Source organism: Balaenoptera physalus (assembly GCF_965194825.1).
Source record: "Balaenoptera physalus genome assembly, chromosome: 12".
NCBI classification, from domain to species: domain Eukaryota; kingdom Metazoa; phylum Chordata; class Mammalia; order Artiodactyla; family Balaenopteridae; genus Balaenoptera; species Balaenoptera physalus.
Window position 1 is genome coordinate 13018198 of NC_138897.1, and position 18786 is coordinate 13036983.

Here is an 18786-nt window from a genome sequence, read left to right on the forward strand (position 1 = left end):
ACTCAGTCCTTCCATACTCAGAACTTTCCGTTCAGTTCTCTGTATAGCTACTAGGGATGGCTTGTATGACCCTAAAGCCAGGCCCTTGTTAGGAGGATAAAGGTGAAGCAGCCAAATTTCGTTTTTCTTTCTCTCTTTCTTTCTCTTTTTGTTTTTTGGCTGTGCTGCACAGCTTGCAGGATCTTAGTTCCCAGACCAGGGATTGAACCCGGCAGTGAAAGCGGCGAGTCCTAACCACTGGACCGCTGGGGAATTCCCAGGCAAATCTCTTTTAACATCAGGCCTTTTGTGTCACCAACCATAGTAGATCTTTCTGTGGCTCCATCTTCTACTCCATTTTTCAATTAGCAAGAACAAGTTTGCCTGTGTATTTTATTTATTAAATGTATAAGTACTAATCTGGGCCCAGAGGTAAGTCAGAGTACAATAGTTAAAAAACACAAAAATCCCTGCCACTGAAATTGTTGTGAGCAAAGGCAGACAATAAAATACACGTAGTAAAGTGAAAATATTTATTTCTCTACCCCTGCCCCAATCCTGAGACAGTATTTAAGATCGATCATTGTAAAACAAGTGTTAAGTATGGAAGCAGTCCCTGGTTTGATACAAGTGTGTTGCCTTCTAAATATTATATGTGACTCTATGTCACAAAGGTTCTTTTTCTGGATGTTATTAAAACTTTTTCTTTTAAATCAGTTATGAATTGTAAGATAGCACTGAAATTACATTTAGCATTTAATTTTGTACTTATATTTGAAGAAGGAGTTTCTGAGGGGAAAGACAGAAAGATTCAGTAATTTCACAGTAATAAACCTTCCAAAGATCACAGAAATTTCTCGGCTGTGGAAAACAGTAACTTAAAGGAATTTTTAAGTAGGTCTTTTTTCTTTTTTTTTTTTTTTTATATTGGAGTATAGTTGATTAACATTGCTGTGGTAGTTTCGTACAGCAAAGTGATTGTTATACATGTATCTATTCTTTTTTGAATTCTTTTCCCATTTAGGTTATTACAGAGTATTGAGCGGAGTTCCCTGTGTTATACAGTAGGTCCTTGTTGGTTATCTATTTTAAATATAGCAGTGTGTTAAGTAAGTCTATTTTTGGTCTCTAGGATTATGACCACTTAATAATCATTAGGAAAAAAAAAAAAGAAAATTTTAGCTACAGGTAATTGTTTCTTTACTTTATTTTAACTTATTTTCTCCCTATGATCATCTAAGTAATTTATTGTAGGAAATTTCAAATATAGAAAATCATCCAAGAAAAAAATTTAAATCAAGCAAAATCTATCCCATCACCCAGAGCTAATTGCACTTTTTGTTGTATACCCTTCTGTTTATTTTCAGAAGTAAGCATTTTAACAAAACATAAAATAATAGTACATTTTCAGATTTCCTGATAATGGTCTAAATCTTAATGTTTATTTAATTTGTTCTGTTGTTGTACTGTTTATTCCAGGTTCGCGGACCTTCACAAGCTGATCCTAACAACATAGTAGATGATCTGCTAACGCCCTGTTCTCCAGGTGATCCTGGTGCCATTGAGATGACGTGGATGGATGTCCCTGGGGATAAACTTTTGGAGCCAGTTGTTTGCATGGTTTGACATTTTGTTTGCTTTTAAGAAAAATTTTAAAACGTTATATTTTATGGGGACTTCCCTGGCAGTCCAGTGGTTAAGACTCCATGCTTCCAGTGAAGGGGGCATGGGTTCGAGTCCTGGTTGGGGAACTAAACCTCCCGCATGCTGCACCGTGCAGCCAAAAAAAAAAATTATATTTTATAATTTGTCAGATAAAATTTTCAGTTTTGTAAAATTAGTTCAAAAAAGTTAATACTAACTACTTAAAAAGTTTTAAAGATTAGTTGAATGTAAAATATAAAAAATAATTATCTTTAAAATGTTTTCTTGGGCTTCGAGGAAATTTTAAGTGAATAAGCTATTTTTAAAAACATACAGGTTTCTGACATTATAGTTCTTATAGCTGGGATATTATCACCAAAATGGTAGGATTGGTAAAAATTTTTTTCCCTGAATCTCAGATTTTGTAAAATATCCAGAAACGCTAATGCATGAATCATAGTATTCATAATAGCATTTTTCTGTTTTACTTCTCAAAGCCTCATAGAAAGTTTAAATAATGCACTACTCTTTTAAAAAGTTCTGAAAACAAAATTTTTATTATAAAAAATTATATTTCTGTTTATATTAGAGGAATTAAAATATTCATAAAAATTACATTTCTGTAGTTTCTATTGGAAGAAATAAAATAATTCATAAGACTTTTTTATTTTGTAAGCCATATTAATTTTAGGGAACTTACTGTGATTGAAAATGTACGTTTATTATGTTTATGTTTTCTTATTGATGAACAGTCATTTTTTAAAATCTTCTGCTTTAGTTATAGATTTTTAACTCTATATGTCAAAATTAACAGTAACTTTCAAAGGGGAAACTTTCACATGATATGTAGACCTAGATATATAGACATATATGTACATATATGTATATAAGTTTATATGCATATAGAGAGAGAAATATATCTGTAAACATAGATATATTTATGTGTTAATCAACCACAATGCTTACCTGTGAAATTATTCAGAAATCCTTTTTTGTTGCAATCCTTGGTTTATTTTTTAAAGTTTTGGTTCTTTTGACTGTTTTCCATACTGTTTTACAGGAGACATGGCCTAGAAGTTAATTTTTTAATGAATCCTTGATATTTGTATATTTTCTTACCATTTTGATTGTAATTTTAACTAACAGTTAAACTTTTTGATTAGTTGATTTTGATTAAATGGTATTATTCTGTTTCACGTAAGTATAAGTGAATGACTGTATTCCTTTTGAGTTGCACTTAGCCAACTGCTCTCTTGTTTAAGAATAAACAGATACGGCCAGAAAAGCGATCGGGAACTTAATTCTGGAGGCCTTGATCATCAGGCTAAGAGGACTGTACTTCTTTAGGGTGCTGAGGAGCCTTTGAAAGTTGTGATCGGGACAAGGCAAGCAACTGAAAGTTTATAAGCAAAGGAATAACTTAGTCAAAGATGTCCTTCAGGAAAACAAGAGAGTTTATTGTCAGTAGTTTATGGCACGATGCAGATTTTCAGATTTAACCTTAGGCAAAAGTTAGGAATGTTGATAAAGAAATGTTTTTTATTCTGTCAAATCTATTACAAATACTCCCCCCCTTCTTTTTCCTGACAGTCGGATATGTTACGGTCGCTATCTAGCACAAAGCCCACAGTCAATGAACACGACTTGTTGAAATTAAAGAAGTTTACAGAAGATTTTGGCCAAGAAGGCTAGACCAAAGACAACAAGGAAGACGTTTACCATGTGTGTTCTCTCTTTCATAGGTATTTTTGCCTTTCTTGGATGGCAGTCAGATTATTTCCAGTAAAACTCTCTTACTGCAGGAAAATAGAGGTCTCTCACTTCAGCATTCTTTTAAGTTTTATATGTACTTTTGCTCCATTACCAATTAAATCCTCCTGTTAACAAAAATTATAAAATAATGGGTTATAAGCAAATGAGTGACATAAATAGCAAAAACATAGAAATTACCTAGTAAAAAGAAGATTAAAATTGATTGAGATACAAATATTTTAAATTGTTATAAATAGTGGTCTTTGCAAAGAGCATTCATTTTTTATTTTTTAACTAAAATGAAATGGGGCTTATTTCATATTTTGAAAAAAGACTTAAGCATCATTCTCATCAGTGTAAAATTTATTTACTTTATTAAAAAAATTAAAAATGATTTACTCTCAGGGATGGGCAGTAAAACAGCAAAGAGCACTGACTGGGTTTGAAAGATTTTGAATTGTGTTCTAGCCAAGGCTCTCATTGGTTTTTTGATAGGTTGGCTTTTTTCTCCATGTAGATTTAAATAATTTCTATAAAAGCAGCAAGCTTTTTTATATTTAATTAAATAATACCTTTTACTGTGCAATCTCAAGAGAAAGACTCTCTAAATTAGGCATTGTCTCTATCTTGAAGAAGAAAATTGTCTATTTCAGTGTCTTTTTGTAGCAAGATTGACCAAAACAGGTGGTTAATAACTGTGTACTTTTTAAATAATTCTGCCATGAAATACTGTAATGGGAACCTTTGCTGAAAGGAACAGCCTCCCTTTGGATTATGGGAAGTTTCTTGTGTGTGGTGGGGGGGGGGGTTGTGTGTACATACATATAAATTTTTTTTAATGTAGGTTAGCTAGAGTCTTGTCTTTTACCTTTTAAGTTCAGGGAACAGCTCGTCCTGGCCACACGTATGTTATCAGTGTAATGTTTCATGAAGCTTTAGAAATGAGCTGATGTCTCCTTAAATAATAAAATACAAACATGATATTGTGTTATTTTAATATCTTCAAATAAATAATCTGAGGGTGTGTGTTATATACTTGAGCACCAACACTAAGTTGTGCCTTGTACATTTGCATTGGCTCTACATGCAAAGGATTATTAAGTCAGCTAGAATGAGGTAGATTCCTTAATTTACTATAAAGTTCTGCCTTGAAAATGCTATAGAATAACTTGCCTTTTAAAGTATATTTGCACATTTTACATATTGTGCTATATGGTTGCCTTTGGGTTTTCTGTACAGATTGTTTTCGTTGATATTAAATGGAAGTCGTAGGCCTGAAATATGCTGTTCTTACGTGAAGTAAATTGATACAACCTACTATTGGCTATATTCTGTGTGTGCTTCTTTATTTGGGGATCTTCCGTATAGGAGAAAATATTATCTAAATTGATTAGATACAAAGAAATCATTAAAAATTATTAATTAAGGATGTATGCATGAAAATTCTATTTTTCAGTAACTTCTGTGTGAGGGTTGGGAATTAACTTGGCACACCAACACTGAGTTCTTTGCGTATGTCTTACGAGACATTTTACTTTATCCACCTCAGAATCATACAGTATTGCTATTAATCATATCATTAGGAGAATTAACATAACTATATTATTATAACTATATAATAGCTGAAATCCAGATTTTTTTGTGAATCCAAAATTTGTTTTGAGGAAGTATTTTACTTAAATTGGCCAAGTAGTGTGTAAGTCCAGTGTTGATGATAAGTGGATACTTGATCCCTCAGTTGTTACATGTGCTCTGAGAACCGTGCCTCAGTATCCATGTCACTTCTAGCCATAGCTCCATTTTCCACATTTCTGGTTTTAAAACTGTTTCTAGAATCTAATAATTTTAGACTTATTTTAGAATGGTAGAGCATAAGTCATTTCCATGTGTTCTTTATGGGCAGATAAATACTCAAGAGGAAACAATGTTCAGGCTCTGTCTGGACCTTGGCCATTATGATTTTGGGTAGATGTTTTCTGAGCCACCAAGTAAACCCTACTTGAGCAACTCTATGAGCCAGCTGTTCCTGGATGTTTAAGAACATTTTTTTGTCTCAGTCTGAAAACTCTATAGGGACCTTAATTATAAAAGTATTTCAGTAGGAAATTGGTTTTTGAGTTTACTGTCATCAACATGCAGAGAGACAGAATGAGTGTATTTGATTACTAATGTGAAGTATCATTTAGCCACTTGCAGCGGCACAGGTAGGAAATGGAGGCACACCTCCCTAACACAGTGCTGGAAATGTTGCCCAGCTTTGTGAGCTCTCACGGGTACCGGGTGATTTCCTGCCTCCTTTCTTCTTTCCTCTGCTGGTCCAAATCCCGTGATTTCCATTAAGACCTAGCTTATGACCCATATAATCTCTTCCAGGAAGAATTCCTAAACTACCCCATCCAACCTTTGGATTTCTTTAGCACCGAGTTGTTGTGACTATCTTAAGATTTTTCTCCAAGTGTCAAGCACACTCTGTTAATTTTGTTTAGATTGTAAGCTCTTCAAACAGTTATGTTTTCCTTTGCATTAGCATAGTGCTAGACACTGTTTATTAGGTACTTAATAAAGGCTTGAAAAAATTAAGGGAGTTATATCCATATTTTATCTACTTCCTAGATTGTCTGTGAGACTTTTAATAAAATAGGTAATTTGAAGTTGCTTTGTTCCTGCTGGTCTAGTGAGGTTGTGGTACATTTTCGTTACTGGGAACTGAAATCAGAGGTGTGCCAGAGCTGGCTCATACTGGCTCACAAGAACCATTTTTACACATTTCTGCCCACCTGTTCAGTCACCTCATTGGTAGCTTGAAACCTGCCATGGTGGAAGTGATTTACGCCACAGAAACCAGCAAGTTTCCGTTTACATGCTGCAACGCAAAGCAAGGACTGTAGTTCAACATTGAAAAATTAATATTTACCACATTTACAGGAATAAAGGGAAAAAGTTATCTTTATAGAGTCATAAAAAGCATTTAATAAAATCCAGCACCCGTTTGTGCTTTTTCTTTTTTTAACTCAAACTAGGAATTGAAGAGAGCTTCTGAATTTAATAAAGAGCATCCACTAAAGAAACAAACAAATTCTAACAAACATCATACTTAATTGTGAATTATTGAAAACTTTAACTCCCCAGAGATCAGGAAGAAGACAAAGGTGCCTGCTGTCACCACTCCTTTTCAGTTTTGTGCAGGAGATTCTAGCCAGTGTTAAAAAGGAAGAAACAGAATTGTCATTCTCAGGTGACATGATTGTGTATGTAGAAAATCCAAATTAATAAACTTAGAATCTGAATATAAGAAGATTACAGGATACAGGCTAATAAATAAAAATAATTGTATTTCTATATTCTAGCAACAATTAGAAATTGAAATTAAAACAGTACTGATTGCAGTAACATCAGAAAGCATCAAATACCTTCAGATAAATCTGAAAGATGTGTAAGACCTCAGCATAGAAAATTATGAAACATTACCACAAGAAACTAAAGAAGACCTGAATAAATGGAGTGATGGGACCCATTCATGAGTTGGAAGGCTCTTATGAAAAATACCATTTCTGAGACTTCCCTGGTGGTCCAGTGGTTAAGACTCCGTGCTTCCACTGCCAGGGGCCTGGGTTCAGTCCCTGGTTGGGGAACTAAGGTCCCGCAGGCCATAAATAAATAAATAATTTTTAAAATATATGTATCATTTCTAACCAAATTGATTCTAGATTTAATGCAATCCCAAACCCACATCTGGGTGATACAGATATATGTATGTATATATGTATGTCTCCAGAAACAAAAATAGGTGCTTAATAAACAGATTATTGATGATTGAAAAGAAATCTTTTATAGTGTGAATTCATTTTTTGTAACAGTATATTTCTCCCAGCTGTATCTTTCTGTACATTCATCATAACCATTCATCCAGATGTCTGTACATATACATAGAAAGATATCTGGAATTACTTTCACCTTACGTTCATTAGGTTATTTATGGGTAGTGAGATTTGGCTTGATTTTTTTCCTTTCTTCACCTCTTTCAGGTCCTTTAAGTTTATTTTCAGATTCCACTGAGACCTTCCCTGGTCATCCTATTTAAAATTGCAATTGGTCCTGACTCTCCTTATACCCCAATCCCTGCTTTATTTTTCTCTGTAGCACTTATCATCATCCAACATACTATATAATTTACTACTTTTCTTATTTGTAATTTTTCCTCCTAACATGTATATTCCATGAAAGCTGGGATTGTCTTGTCTGTTTTATTGTCTCCTGTACCTTCAGTGTCTGGAACAGTATTGGTGCCTGATGGGTGTTCAATAAATATTTATTGAGTGAATGAGTCTTTGTATTTTTTCTAAGTCTGAATACTTTACAATGAGCATGTATAGTTTTTCCCTCTCTCCCTGTTACCCTGCAATTTTTATTTCTTTTAAAAGAGAAGAAAATTAGGAATGAAGACAAATACATCAGGCAATTAACAGTGGCTAAATCTGCATGATAGAAATATGGATACTTATTTTTTTCTTTGTTTTTATCTTTAAACACTTTAATTTCCAAAAATTAAAGTAAAAGTTTTTAAGTAAGAATTACAGTCAGCTTGACAGCTGATCACAGGAATTTGTCTCCTCTGGAACTCTATGAAATAACAGAAAAGGTTTTAAGAAGAGAAAGAAGAAAAAAGGACAGCATTTGCTTCCAATTCAGCCGACTGTGCTCTTTTCCCCTTGGGGGCCCAGGGTGCAGTAGCTGCAAACAGCAGCCTGTTGCCTGTACAGGTTACCCTAAGGTACCTTGAAGACAGCCCTTCCCAGTGGACATTCATGACTGACATGCTGTCCCCAATCTAGGCTCTGGACAGGTATGCACGGGGCCTTTGGAAAGCCCCAGGGCACAGGGGCCAGGGTCCACATTGGCCAAGTCATAATGTGCATCTGCACCAAGCTGCAGAACAAGGAGCACGTGATTGAGGCCCTCCACAGGGCCAAGTTCAAGTTCCCTGGCCACCAGAAGATCCACATCTCCAGGAAGCAGGGATATACTAAGTTTAATGTGGATGAATTTGAAAACATGGTTGCTGAAAAGCAGCTCATGACCCCGGAGGACTGTGGGGTCGAACACAGCCCTAGGCGTACCCCTGGACACATGGCGGGCCCTGCGCTCCTGAGCGCCTTGGCACCGTCCCCTCCTTACTCCTGTCTGCCGGTAAATCCTATTTCCCTGTCAAAAAGAAGAACAGAAAAGATACTCATCAAACAAATGTTCTTTGGAGGAATGTTCATGTAAATCGCCTACCTGGTTTTGGGACTGGCCCTGGCTTCCTTCTATAGGAACCAAAGGGGGAGATCCTGCTTTTCTTCATGAGGTGGCAGACGTCATGTGGGCCCTTGGTTTATCAGGTGCTGCCACCCAGGTCCTTCAATCTTGAGCACCACAGAGATGGCAGGACATTAAAAACAGGATCGCAGCAGCATCAATAGCATCTACTGGATGGTGACACGGCTAATTACATTATTGCCTATGGTCTCATGGAATGAAGTGTCCAGTGAGGACAAGACATAGGGGAACTACTTTGCAGCTGCTGTACAACAAAATGAAGGCATGAGAACTTCAAGGACTGCTAATTGGAAACCCAGGGATCCGCCATGACTGTGCTAAAAGCAACACTTGTCGTATTCACCGTACTAAAGTAATCAAAAGCAAAACTCAGTATTTGATCCTGTAGGTTGCCAAATTATATCAGTGGAATTCACAGATTCACCAAGATTTTTTTTTATGTGAAGGTAAGGAAATTTAGTAGAGTAGGATCCATACTATCGAAATATGTATATTTGTGAGAGCTTGGAGGGTTCTGAGTATCAGGCAGTATCTCGAGAACTATGCGTGGGAATGGATTATGTCGGTGGTCACCCAAGAAAAGAGTCTGACTTCAGATATGATTGAATCTATCAGTACGGGTTCAGTCAACAGGTTCTGAATTTAGAATTTTGGTTTGAGCAGCCAAGAGTGATTTTAATTGTTTGCTTTACTGGTTGAAGAAACTGAACTTGACAGTCGACCACTCTGAACTCCAGTTAAGGTGATGTGAAAGAAAGAACCCAATATCTAGGAGGAGAAATGCTGGAGTGGATTTATCACATGAGAATCACTCACAAAGCCACAAGTTCCTGGAGAAGACCCACAACGCAGCCCCTTAACCAAGGCACTGATAGATGAAAGGAATGCATTCCAGAGTGTTTTTTGGGTCCTTGATTTCATTGGAGCTGGAAACGATCTTTCGGTTGCAGAAGCCAAGTAGTGGCAATTAGCCAGCACAAGCCAGGTGGACTTGGTCACCACATTAGGCTGCAGGGCTGGCGTGATAATCAGGGTGGTCTTTCCTGCAGAGATCTTGACCAGTGATTCAAGGGTGGCAGGGTCCTTAGGATCATCACTAAGGGCCGCTGTGTTGGTATAACCAAAAAGCTGGTAAGCAGAGGTCTGCCCATCATGATGGCGCACCCCACTCAATTTCCAGACCACAATCCGGTCATAGACTCTACACCACTTGAAAGAGGTGGAGACTCTGTATTGTTGAGGAAGGATCCTACAGGAACATCTCAGGTGCACTGGGAGCTTCCCTTCAGCTTTCCCCAAAGGGTCTGACGCTGCTTAAGGCTACCGTGAAATAAAGAAAGGGCATACAGCATTACTGGACACTGGCTCTGAACTAATATTCTTTGTTTTTTGTGGTCTTTTTTTTTTTTGGATGTGCCATGCGGCATGTGGGATCTTAGTTCCCAGACCAGGGATCAAACCCACGCCCCCTGCATTGGAAGCATGGAGTCTTAACCACTGGACCGCCAGGGAAGTTCCTGAGCTAATATTCTTTACCAGAGAATCAGAAAGTCATTGTGGTCCACTATTCAAGAGAGCCTTTATGGGAGGCCAGTGATAAGTGAGGTGGAGTTTTGACTGGAGTCTGCACCACAGCAGGCCCAGTGGCACTCTGCACAAGTATCCTCAGCAGTGGTCAGAGTCACCACAGCAGTTCCCTGGCCCAAGGAGTGAAGGTTAATAGGAAAAGAAGGGCCCCGGGAACTCCCCTCTCCTGAAAAAACAGTAAAGCAGTATTTACAAACCTAGGAGAAATCACACCAATTCATGCCACTATTCAGAACATGGAAGATGCTGTGTGGTGTTATCTACCAGGGACCCATTTAACTCCTCAGGATGGACAGTGCAGAAAAGTGAGTTTTAGAGAGTATCAGGGCCTACATTTTATATGTTCTTCTGTTTGCCTAATATTTCATTAAGATACATCTGAGATCGTTGAGTATTGAAAGAGGTGTGTTAAAAAGGATATAGACAGGAATTCCCTGGTGATCCACTGGTTAGGACTCCGCACTTTCACTGCTGAGGGCCCGGGTTCAATCCGTGGTGAGGAGTTAAGATCCCACAAGCTGCGCAGGGCGGCCAAAAAAATAACAATAAAATATTTTTTAAAAATAAAAGTTAAATCCTTTTCTTTTTAACATCTTTATTGGAGTATAATTGCTTTACAATGGTGTATTAGTTTCTGCTTTATAACAAAGTGAATCAGCTATACATATACATATATCCCCATATCTTAAATCCTTTTTTAAAAAAGGATGCAGACATTATATAAGCTTAATCTTAAAAAAATGGATAGTAATGCAAGGTTTCAAAAATTGATGAAGAAATAGTGGTTTTAAAATATTAAAAGTTTCAAATGTAACCAATAAAAGAATTCTAAATGGTGATATTTACTATCAAAAATTGGGAGGGAGAAGAGAAGGGTTAATGTAAGTGAGCTAAGGGCTCATCTATCAAATAGGAAACAGAATCATGTCTAAGGTCAATAAATCAAGATAACCAAGCCAAAAACAGTTGCAGGATAAAAAAATTATAAATTATTATCTAAACTATGCAAGATATATGCATGAAGAAAAAACTGATAGTAGAAGTACGGCAGAAATCTAGTTTCACTAAGAACTTTGTGTGTATTTGAGTCTGAGCCTCCAATGTTCCTGCCCTCAAGAAACTTACAGTCCAGGGAATTCCCTGGCAGTCCAGTGGTTAGGACTCCCTGCTTCCGCTTCAGGGGACCTGGGTTCGATCCCCGGTTGGGGAACTAAGATCCCACATGCCACATGGCGCAGCCAGAAAAGGAAAAAAATGAAACTTGCAGTCCAGTTAACAGGATAGACAGATGAATACAGTGCAACACTTGGAGTTCAGTGACAGAGCTATACATAGGGTGCCATGTGACTATGGAGGAGCGACATCTAAACAAGACCAGAGGAAAAGAATTGGAGAGAACCTGATTTATCATCCTTGGAGGTAAATATTACATCAACTTTTTATTCTGAAACTAATAACTAATGGGAAAGAGTAAGCATTTACCCTCATTTTTAGAAGACACAGTACAGTTAGTTTATACCTAGTCAGTGAGGGAAAGCTGGTGTTCTCCCCTCTCCCCCTGCTCACTCACTCTCTCAATAAAACAAGCCAGCTTATGAACGTAGAGAGAATAACAGATTTTAAACTATCCTCTGGCAACCCCAATGACATAGTTGATCCAGGCAAGGATCATTGATGATGCTAAAACTATTGAATGAAAGAATATTTACATGAGATCTGTTTCCTATAAGACAAATCATTCAAAATCACAGTGCCTTAAAACACCGTCTATTATTTCTCATGACTGCAGTTTAGCAGAGCTCCCTGGAGAGGGCTTGCCTCTGCTGTACGTGGCGTTTGGTGAGGGCGGCTTGACGAAGGCGGAGGAATCCAGATGGCTCCACTCACGTCTGGTGCCTCCAGCTGGGCTGGCTGGGCCTCTCCCCTTCATGTGGTCCCTCATCATTCAGAGTCTACCCTGAGTTCCTTTACTTGGTGGCTTAATCCCGAGAGGGAAAAAAGAAGCTTCAAGGCCTCTTAAAGCCTAGGACCAGAAATAAAGAAATACCTCTTCTATCACATTATATTGGTCAAACCAAGTTACAAGGCCAATCCAGCTTCAAGGGATGAGAAATAGATTCTACCTCTTGTCGGGGGTAGAGGAATTGCAAACAGGAATGGGAGGAGTTGGTGGTGGCAATCTACCAACATTTCCAAGTGTCCCTCCCAGAGTACTTGCTCATTGCAGAGGGGAACATGATCTTTACCAGGAGATATATGGTTGTCACCACCTTACCCAAGAAATCAAATTGAGCTTGGGCAACCTGACGGCACTGCCTGGTGGGATGCAATACCAAATACACTTAGGAAGTGTTCCTACCAAAAATATGTAATCTGAATCCAATCAAACCATAGACCTAACTGCTGGTTACAGAAAATTCAGGGGAGAGGGAAATAAATAACATCATGAGGAACCAATCAGTCCAAAGAGAATGTGAACATCTGCTAGACAACTGGCCTGGTCTCTCCAAAAAGTCAATGTCATTAAACAAAAAATAAATAAAAGGTTGAAGGACTTTCCTGGATTAAAAGAAACTGAAGACACATAACCCAATAACTTAATGCAATATGAGAACCTTGATTTGGATCCTGATTTGAGGAAAAAACAGCTGTAAAAAACCAATTTGGATATAATTGAAGAAATATGAATACAAACTAGATATCAGATAATATGGAATTGCTATTGTCTTGGGTGTGATAATGGTATTGTGGTTATACTGGTGTTTCTGGGGCCCTTATTTTCAGGTGATACGTCCTGAATTACGGACATACAGGGATGAGAGACAAGAGTCCCATGATGTCTGCAACTTATTTTGAAATTGCACATACACACATTCACAGCCCCACAAAAAGCAAATGTGACTAAGTAAATAACTAGGACTGAAGGATTAAAGATCATTTCTGGAGGAGATGAAATTTAAGAGCCAACTTTAAAAACATGTAGTGGTAGAATCCATCACTGACTGATCTTGATATTTCCCAAGCACTTAACACAGACCCACGAATTATCTATGAACAAGGTCATGGAACCGTGCTTACTGTATACAAGTGATCACCATTCTGGCTGAAATGACAAAGCATTTGAATGTAGGTATTCTTGATATGGGAATAGTTGTATCTTGGAAAGTTGCCAAAACTCTTAAGCCTTATATCCTATTTTCCCAAAGACTTCTATAAAATTGTCAGTGGATTCTTAAAAGAATTATTTATGGCCTAAGACATCATACGTTGCAACATTAAAAGGCTTTCGTGTACTTAATTGCAATGCATGATGTCTTAGACCATAAATAATTCCTTTAAGAATCCACTGACAATTTTATAGAAGCCTTTAAACATTCCATATTAAAAAGTGATTACAAAGTATCAAAGGAACTCTAGGTTATGAAATAAAAACTTTAAAACTGAAAATGGAAGAAATTGGTAGCAGCCACATGAAAGTGGAAAGAGCGATGATAAAAATGGTTAACAACGGGTATATTGTGGGCACAGCCCTGGCCAATGAGTATGGCTGTCTGCTCTCAACAGCCGTTAATCTCCAAGGCGATATGTCTAGAATCTATATAAAAGTACACACACACACACACACACACACACACACACACACACCCCTTTCCTCTAAGAGGCAGAACATTAGTTCTCACAGATTCCTTCTGCTATACGTTTGGCTACAAAGTAGAGAAAACACGTTGACAAATTTTCCTGTTACTTTAGGGGATGTTGCAATTATGGGAACTCGCTAATGGCGAGTGTAAATTTCCATTCACAAACTCCAGTAGACTAAAATATCATATTTCTACATTATCATTAAATCAAACCTAAATCTACTGTGCTGTCAGGAAAATCACTGTTAGTCTTTATTAGACCTCTTCCTCCAAAGCTTGTTCTAAAGTCCAAAAGGCTTACATAGTGCTCAGAACAGGAGATAAATCTCCAGTCCAACAGTGTTGCTGACATTTTTATTATTCAAGTCCATAGACGTCCCACTGCTATCCCCTTCCGCACCAGTGACGCAGGAGAGAATCTTCGCTGAGGCTGAAAATCTTAGTGCCACCCTGTTTGAGGTTTGGCCACTGGGGGGAGCCAGTCACTCCAACCCTCAGATGTGAGGTGAAAAATCTGTCCCCATTCCTGCCGGTAGCCTGCAAAATCTCCTTTTTCTCCCGTTGCTCTCAAAGGTATTTAGCTTAATCTCTTTAGTGACATGAGAGATTAGGATTTGTTGGTAGGGGGAGCCAGAAGAAAGGAAAATATTGTACAGGAGATTATGTTTTTGCCTGTTTACAAAATACGAAGAAAGCCCGCTATCTTCGAACAAGGGAAGAGAAAATAGAAAAAATTATCTTAATAACCCTGCCACATATTGTGAGGTCATCCCAAGAAGGTGTCTTGAGGAAAGTCTAGAGCTAAGAACAACTCTCTCTGAGTTGTAGAATTACTAATTAAACATTTTTTCTTTATTTTCTTATTTTCTAAGTTTTATGAAGTGAGCGATTTTTTTATTGTGGTAAAATATACATAACATAAAATTTACCATTTTTTAATATTTTTAGGTGTACAATTCAGTGGCATTAAGTACATTCACAATGTTGCAGAACCATCAACACTATTTCCAGAACTTTCCACCCAGACTCTCTGCCCATTAAATAATAACTCCCCATTCTCTCCTCCCTCCAGCCCCTGATAACCACTATTCTATTTTCTTTCTCTGTGAATTTGCCTATTCTAAGTATCTCATATAAATGGAATCTACAACATTTGCCCTTTAGTATCTAGCTTATTAATGCAGCATGTATTAAAACAAAACCTTCAAATAGCTTTGGTAAACATTATCCCTTATGAGTTGCATTGTTGATAACTCAACCTATAATACATTAGATAAGTTAACAAGAAAGAAGAAAGCTCATTTCTCACGATAAAAATGCTACATAGTGTGATTATAGGCATGTAATATGAGTCACTGCTATTTCACTCAATTTTGTTATGAAAGCAAAATAATAGAAAGCTGCCAATGTAATAGTGTTTCAGTTATCTGCTTCTGTTACCAGTTATAACTCCACAACTCAGTGGTTCAAAACAACCGCAACCATTTATTTTGCTCATGAATCTGCCATACGGATAGGGCTCCATGCGTTGTCACTGGGGGACGGAGGGTACACTTTGAAAATGGCTGTCAAGTTGGCGTCAGCTACTGGCTGGGAGTCAACTGGACTGTGGGCCGGAGGCCTCAGTTCTTGTTTGCATGGACCTATCCACAGACTGCTTGAGCTTACTCAAGGACAATGGATCAAATGCAAGGGCGACTGTCCCAAGAAAACCAGGGAGAAGCTACATGGCCTTTTCAAAGCTATAATTATAAGGCCCGCAGTGTCACCTCTGCCACAGTCCATTGGTCAAGGCGGTCGCAAAGGTCCACCCAAGTTCAAGGGAAGGGGACACAGACCCCACCACTCAGTGGAATGAGCATCAAGGTCATATTATAAAAGAACACATGGATTGGAGATATCATGGCAGCCATCTTTGGAAAATATAGTTTGTTGCAAAAATAATTCTCTATATTAACCGCTTTTATGCATACTTTCTTTTTTTAAATAATTTTTATAGATTTATTTATTTTTATTTATTTATTTGTGGCTGCACTGGGTCTTCTGTTGCTGCTCGCAGGCTTTCTCTAGTTGTGGCGAGCGGGGGCTACTCTTCCTTGCTGTGCGCATGCTTCTCATTGTTGCGGAGCATGGACTCCAGGCACACGGGCTTCAGTAGTTGTGGCTCACGGGCTCTAGAGCCCAGGCTCAGTAGTCGTGGCGCATGGGCTTTGTTGCTCTGCAGCACGTGGGGGTCTTCCTTGACCAGGGCTCGAACCCGTGTCCCCTGCATTGGCAGGCAGACTCTCAACCCAGGGAAGTCCCTATGCATACTTTCTATGAACAGCCTATACAGTTTGTGTCATTCTTTTTTCTCTCTGTTTGTTCAGATAATATTTATTTAATGTATTTTTAAGTCTGTTGACTTTAATAGTAAATCGTTAAAGATTATATTTTGCATGTCTTTGTTTTGGTTTGTTTTCATTTCATTTTTCTAACTGGTTTGCAACAGAAAGGAAATAAAAAAGGAACCTGGACATTCAACACAATTTGAGAAGCACTGGTCTCAGCTAAGAGTGAAAAGGGCAGTACTGCCTGATGGTTGCCGATCGGTCCTGCATAACGTGGGGAATTCTCGAGACTCGGAAACAGCACTTGCTGTGGAAGGCAGCAGAGAACGTAATCATCATCTGTAAAGAGTGGTAGTGTTATTTTTCCCTCTGCCTTTTTAACTAACCTCTCATTAGGATAGTTTGTAGTATAGTTGTTTGCCTCTATAATTAGACCTTATTTAGCCCCATATCTGCTTCCTTTGATAGGATCTGTTAATCCTTCACCATAAGCAGCAATAAAATTTATATACTGCTTCCTTCCCAACTCACCTGATTTAAGTCAATAATATATTTCTTAATGTTTACCTTTATAGTGGTAAATATTTATACTTCTATTACTTGATTTGTCAATTTTAACCAGTATATTTGGACGTCAGGTATAAATGAGGCAATTAGTAAAGTCACCCTACCTTCCACGTGTTTCCTCCTTCCCCTCCCAAAACACGTTTCTTTTATTATTTCTACATTGTTAAGGTGTATAACATTTGTATACCATCTTTACCCTAGACCATACATTTGTTTTAGTCTTCGTTCTACAGTTAGACATATTCATTTGCCAAATTCTCAAAAGACAGTCCTTTTACTTTACTTTTCTCAGTCATCTTTTGACCAGTTGAAGTTCCTGCTATAAGCTGAATGTTTGTGTCTCCCAAACTCATGTGTTAAATCCTAAGGCCCAACATGATGGTATTTGAAGGTGGGGTCTCTGAGAGGTGATTATGGCCTCATGAACGGGATAAGGGCCCTCACTGAAGACACCCTAGAGAGCTCCCTTCCCCCTTCCTCCAGGTGAGGACACGGTGAAAAGACACACCTCTGAACCAGGAAGTGAACTCTTATCAAACACTCAATCTGCCAGTGCCTTGATCTTGGACTTGCCAGCCTCTAGAAATGTGAGAAATAGATTTCTGTTGTTTATAAGCCACCCAGTCTATGATATTCTGTTATAGCTGCCCAAACAGACCAAGATAATAGCCTTAACACTTTTCTCAAGAAGCACTCATGGGAAAAATATTTCCTTAATTATTACATGTTCAATGGGTGAAATACAGATTAGCTGGATAGAAAACCTTGGCTCAACATTCCTTCCTTGAGGATCTTATAGATGTATTATTGTTCTCTCATGTTCAGTGTCACTGTGGAGAAATCTGAGACTAGCCTGATTTCCTTTTTAAACAAAGGACCTGATTTTTTTTTTTTTTCCTGATTGACCAAAGTCTTCATTCTTTTAAATCCAGTGTTTTTTTTCTATAGTTCTACATTTAAGTTCATGATCCCTTCTGTATTAGGGCTCTCCAGAGAAACAGAACAGATAGAAGATATGTATATACATGTACATGTATATAAAATATAAGAAGTTGGCTCCCGTGATTATGGAAGCTGGCAAATCCCAAGATCTGCATGGTAAGTTGGCAAGCTGGAGACCTAAGAAGAGCCAGTGTTTCAACTCAGGTCCAAAGGCAAGAAAAATAGGCAATGTTCCAGTTCAAAGGTCATCAGACAGGAATAATGATCTCTTCCTTGGGGGAGGGTCAGCCTTTTGGTTCTATCTAGGCCTTCAATGGATTCGATGAGACCCACCCCCATTGGGGAGGGCCATCTGCTTTACTCAGTTTACTGATTTAAATGTTTGTCTCATTAAATACACTCTCCCAGAAGTTCCCAGAATAACTTTTGACCAAATATCTGGGCACCTGGTGGTCTAATCAAGCCAACACATAAAATTAACCATCACACCACCTGAGTTAATTTTTGCAGAAGCTGTAAAGTTGAGGTCGAGTTTCCTTTCTTTGTCGATGGATGTCCAATTTTCTCAGCACCATTACTTTTTTTTTTTTTAATATCTTTATTGGAGTATAATTGCTTTACATTGTTGTGTTAGTTGTTGCTGTATAACAAAGTGAATCAGCTATACATATACATATATCCCCATATCCCCTCCCTCTTGCACCTCCTTCCCACCCTCCCTATCCCACTCCTCTAGGTGGTCATAAAACACCGAGCTGATCTCCCTGCCAGCACTATTTCTTGAAAAGGCTACCTTTCCTCCATCAAACTGCTTTTGCACCTTTGTCAAAAACCAGTTGGGTGTATTAGTGTGGGTCTGTTTCTGGCTTCCATTGACCTATGTATATCTCCCTCTGCCAATACCACACTGTCTTTATTACTGTAGCTAAATAGTAAGTCTTGAAATCAGGTAGACTGATTCCTCCCACTTTTTTTTTTTTTATGCTTTAGCTATTCTAGTTTCTTTACCTTTTAATATAAATTTT

At 37.9% G+C, this 18786-nt stretch overlaps 1 protein-coding gene across 1 annotated transcript in view; it reads left to right on the forward strand.

Moving 5' to 3' along the window:
- Window positions 1-4702, forward strand: part of VPS4B (vacuolar protein sorting 4 homolog B) — a 30795-nt gene extending 26093 nt beyond the window's left edge. The window contains exons 10-11 of the mRNA XM_082416926.1: window positions 1459-1599; window positions 3214-4702. Of these exons, the coding sequence (XP_082273052.1) occupies window positions 1459-1599; window positions 3214-3315 (243 nt within the window). The 3' untranslated portion in view covers window positions 3316-4702. The remainder of the gene's footprint in view (window positions 1-1458; window positions 1600-3213) is intronic.
- Window positions 4703-18786: the final 14084 nt, after the last annotated feature.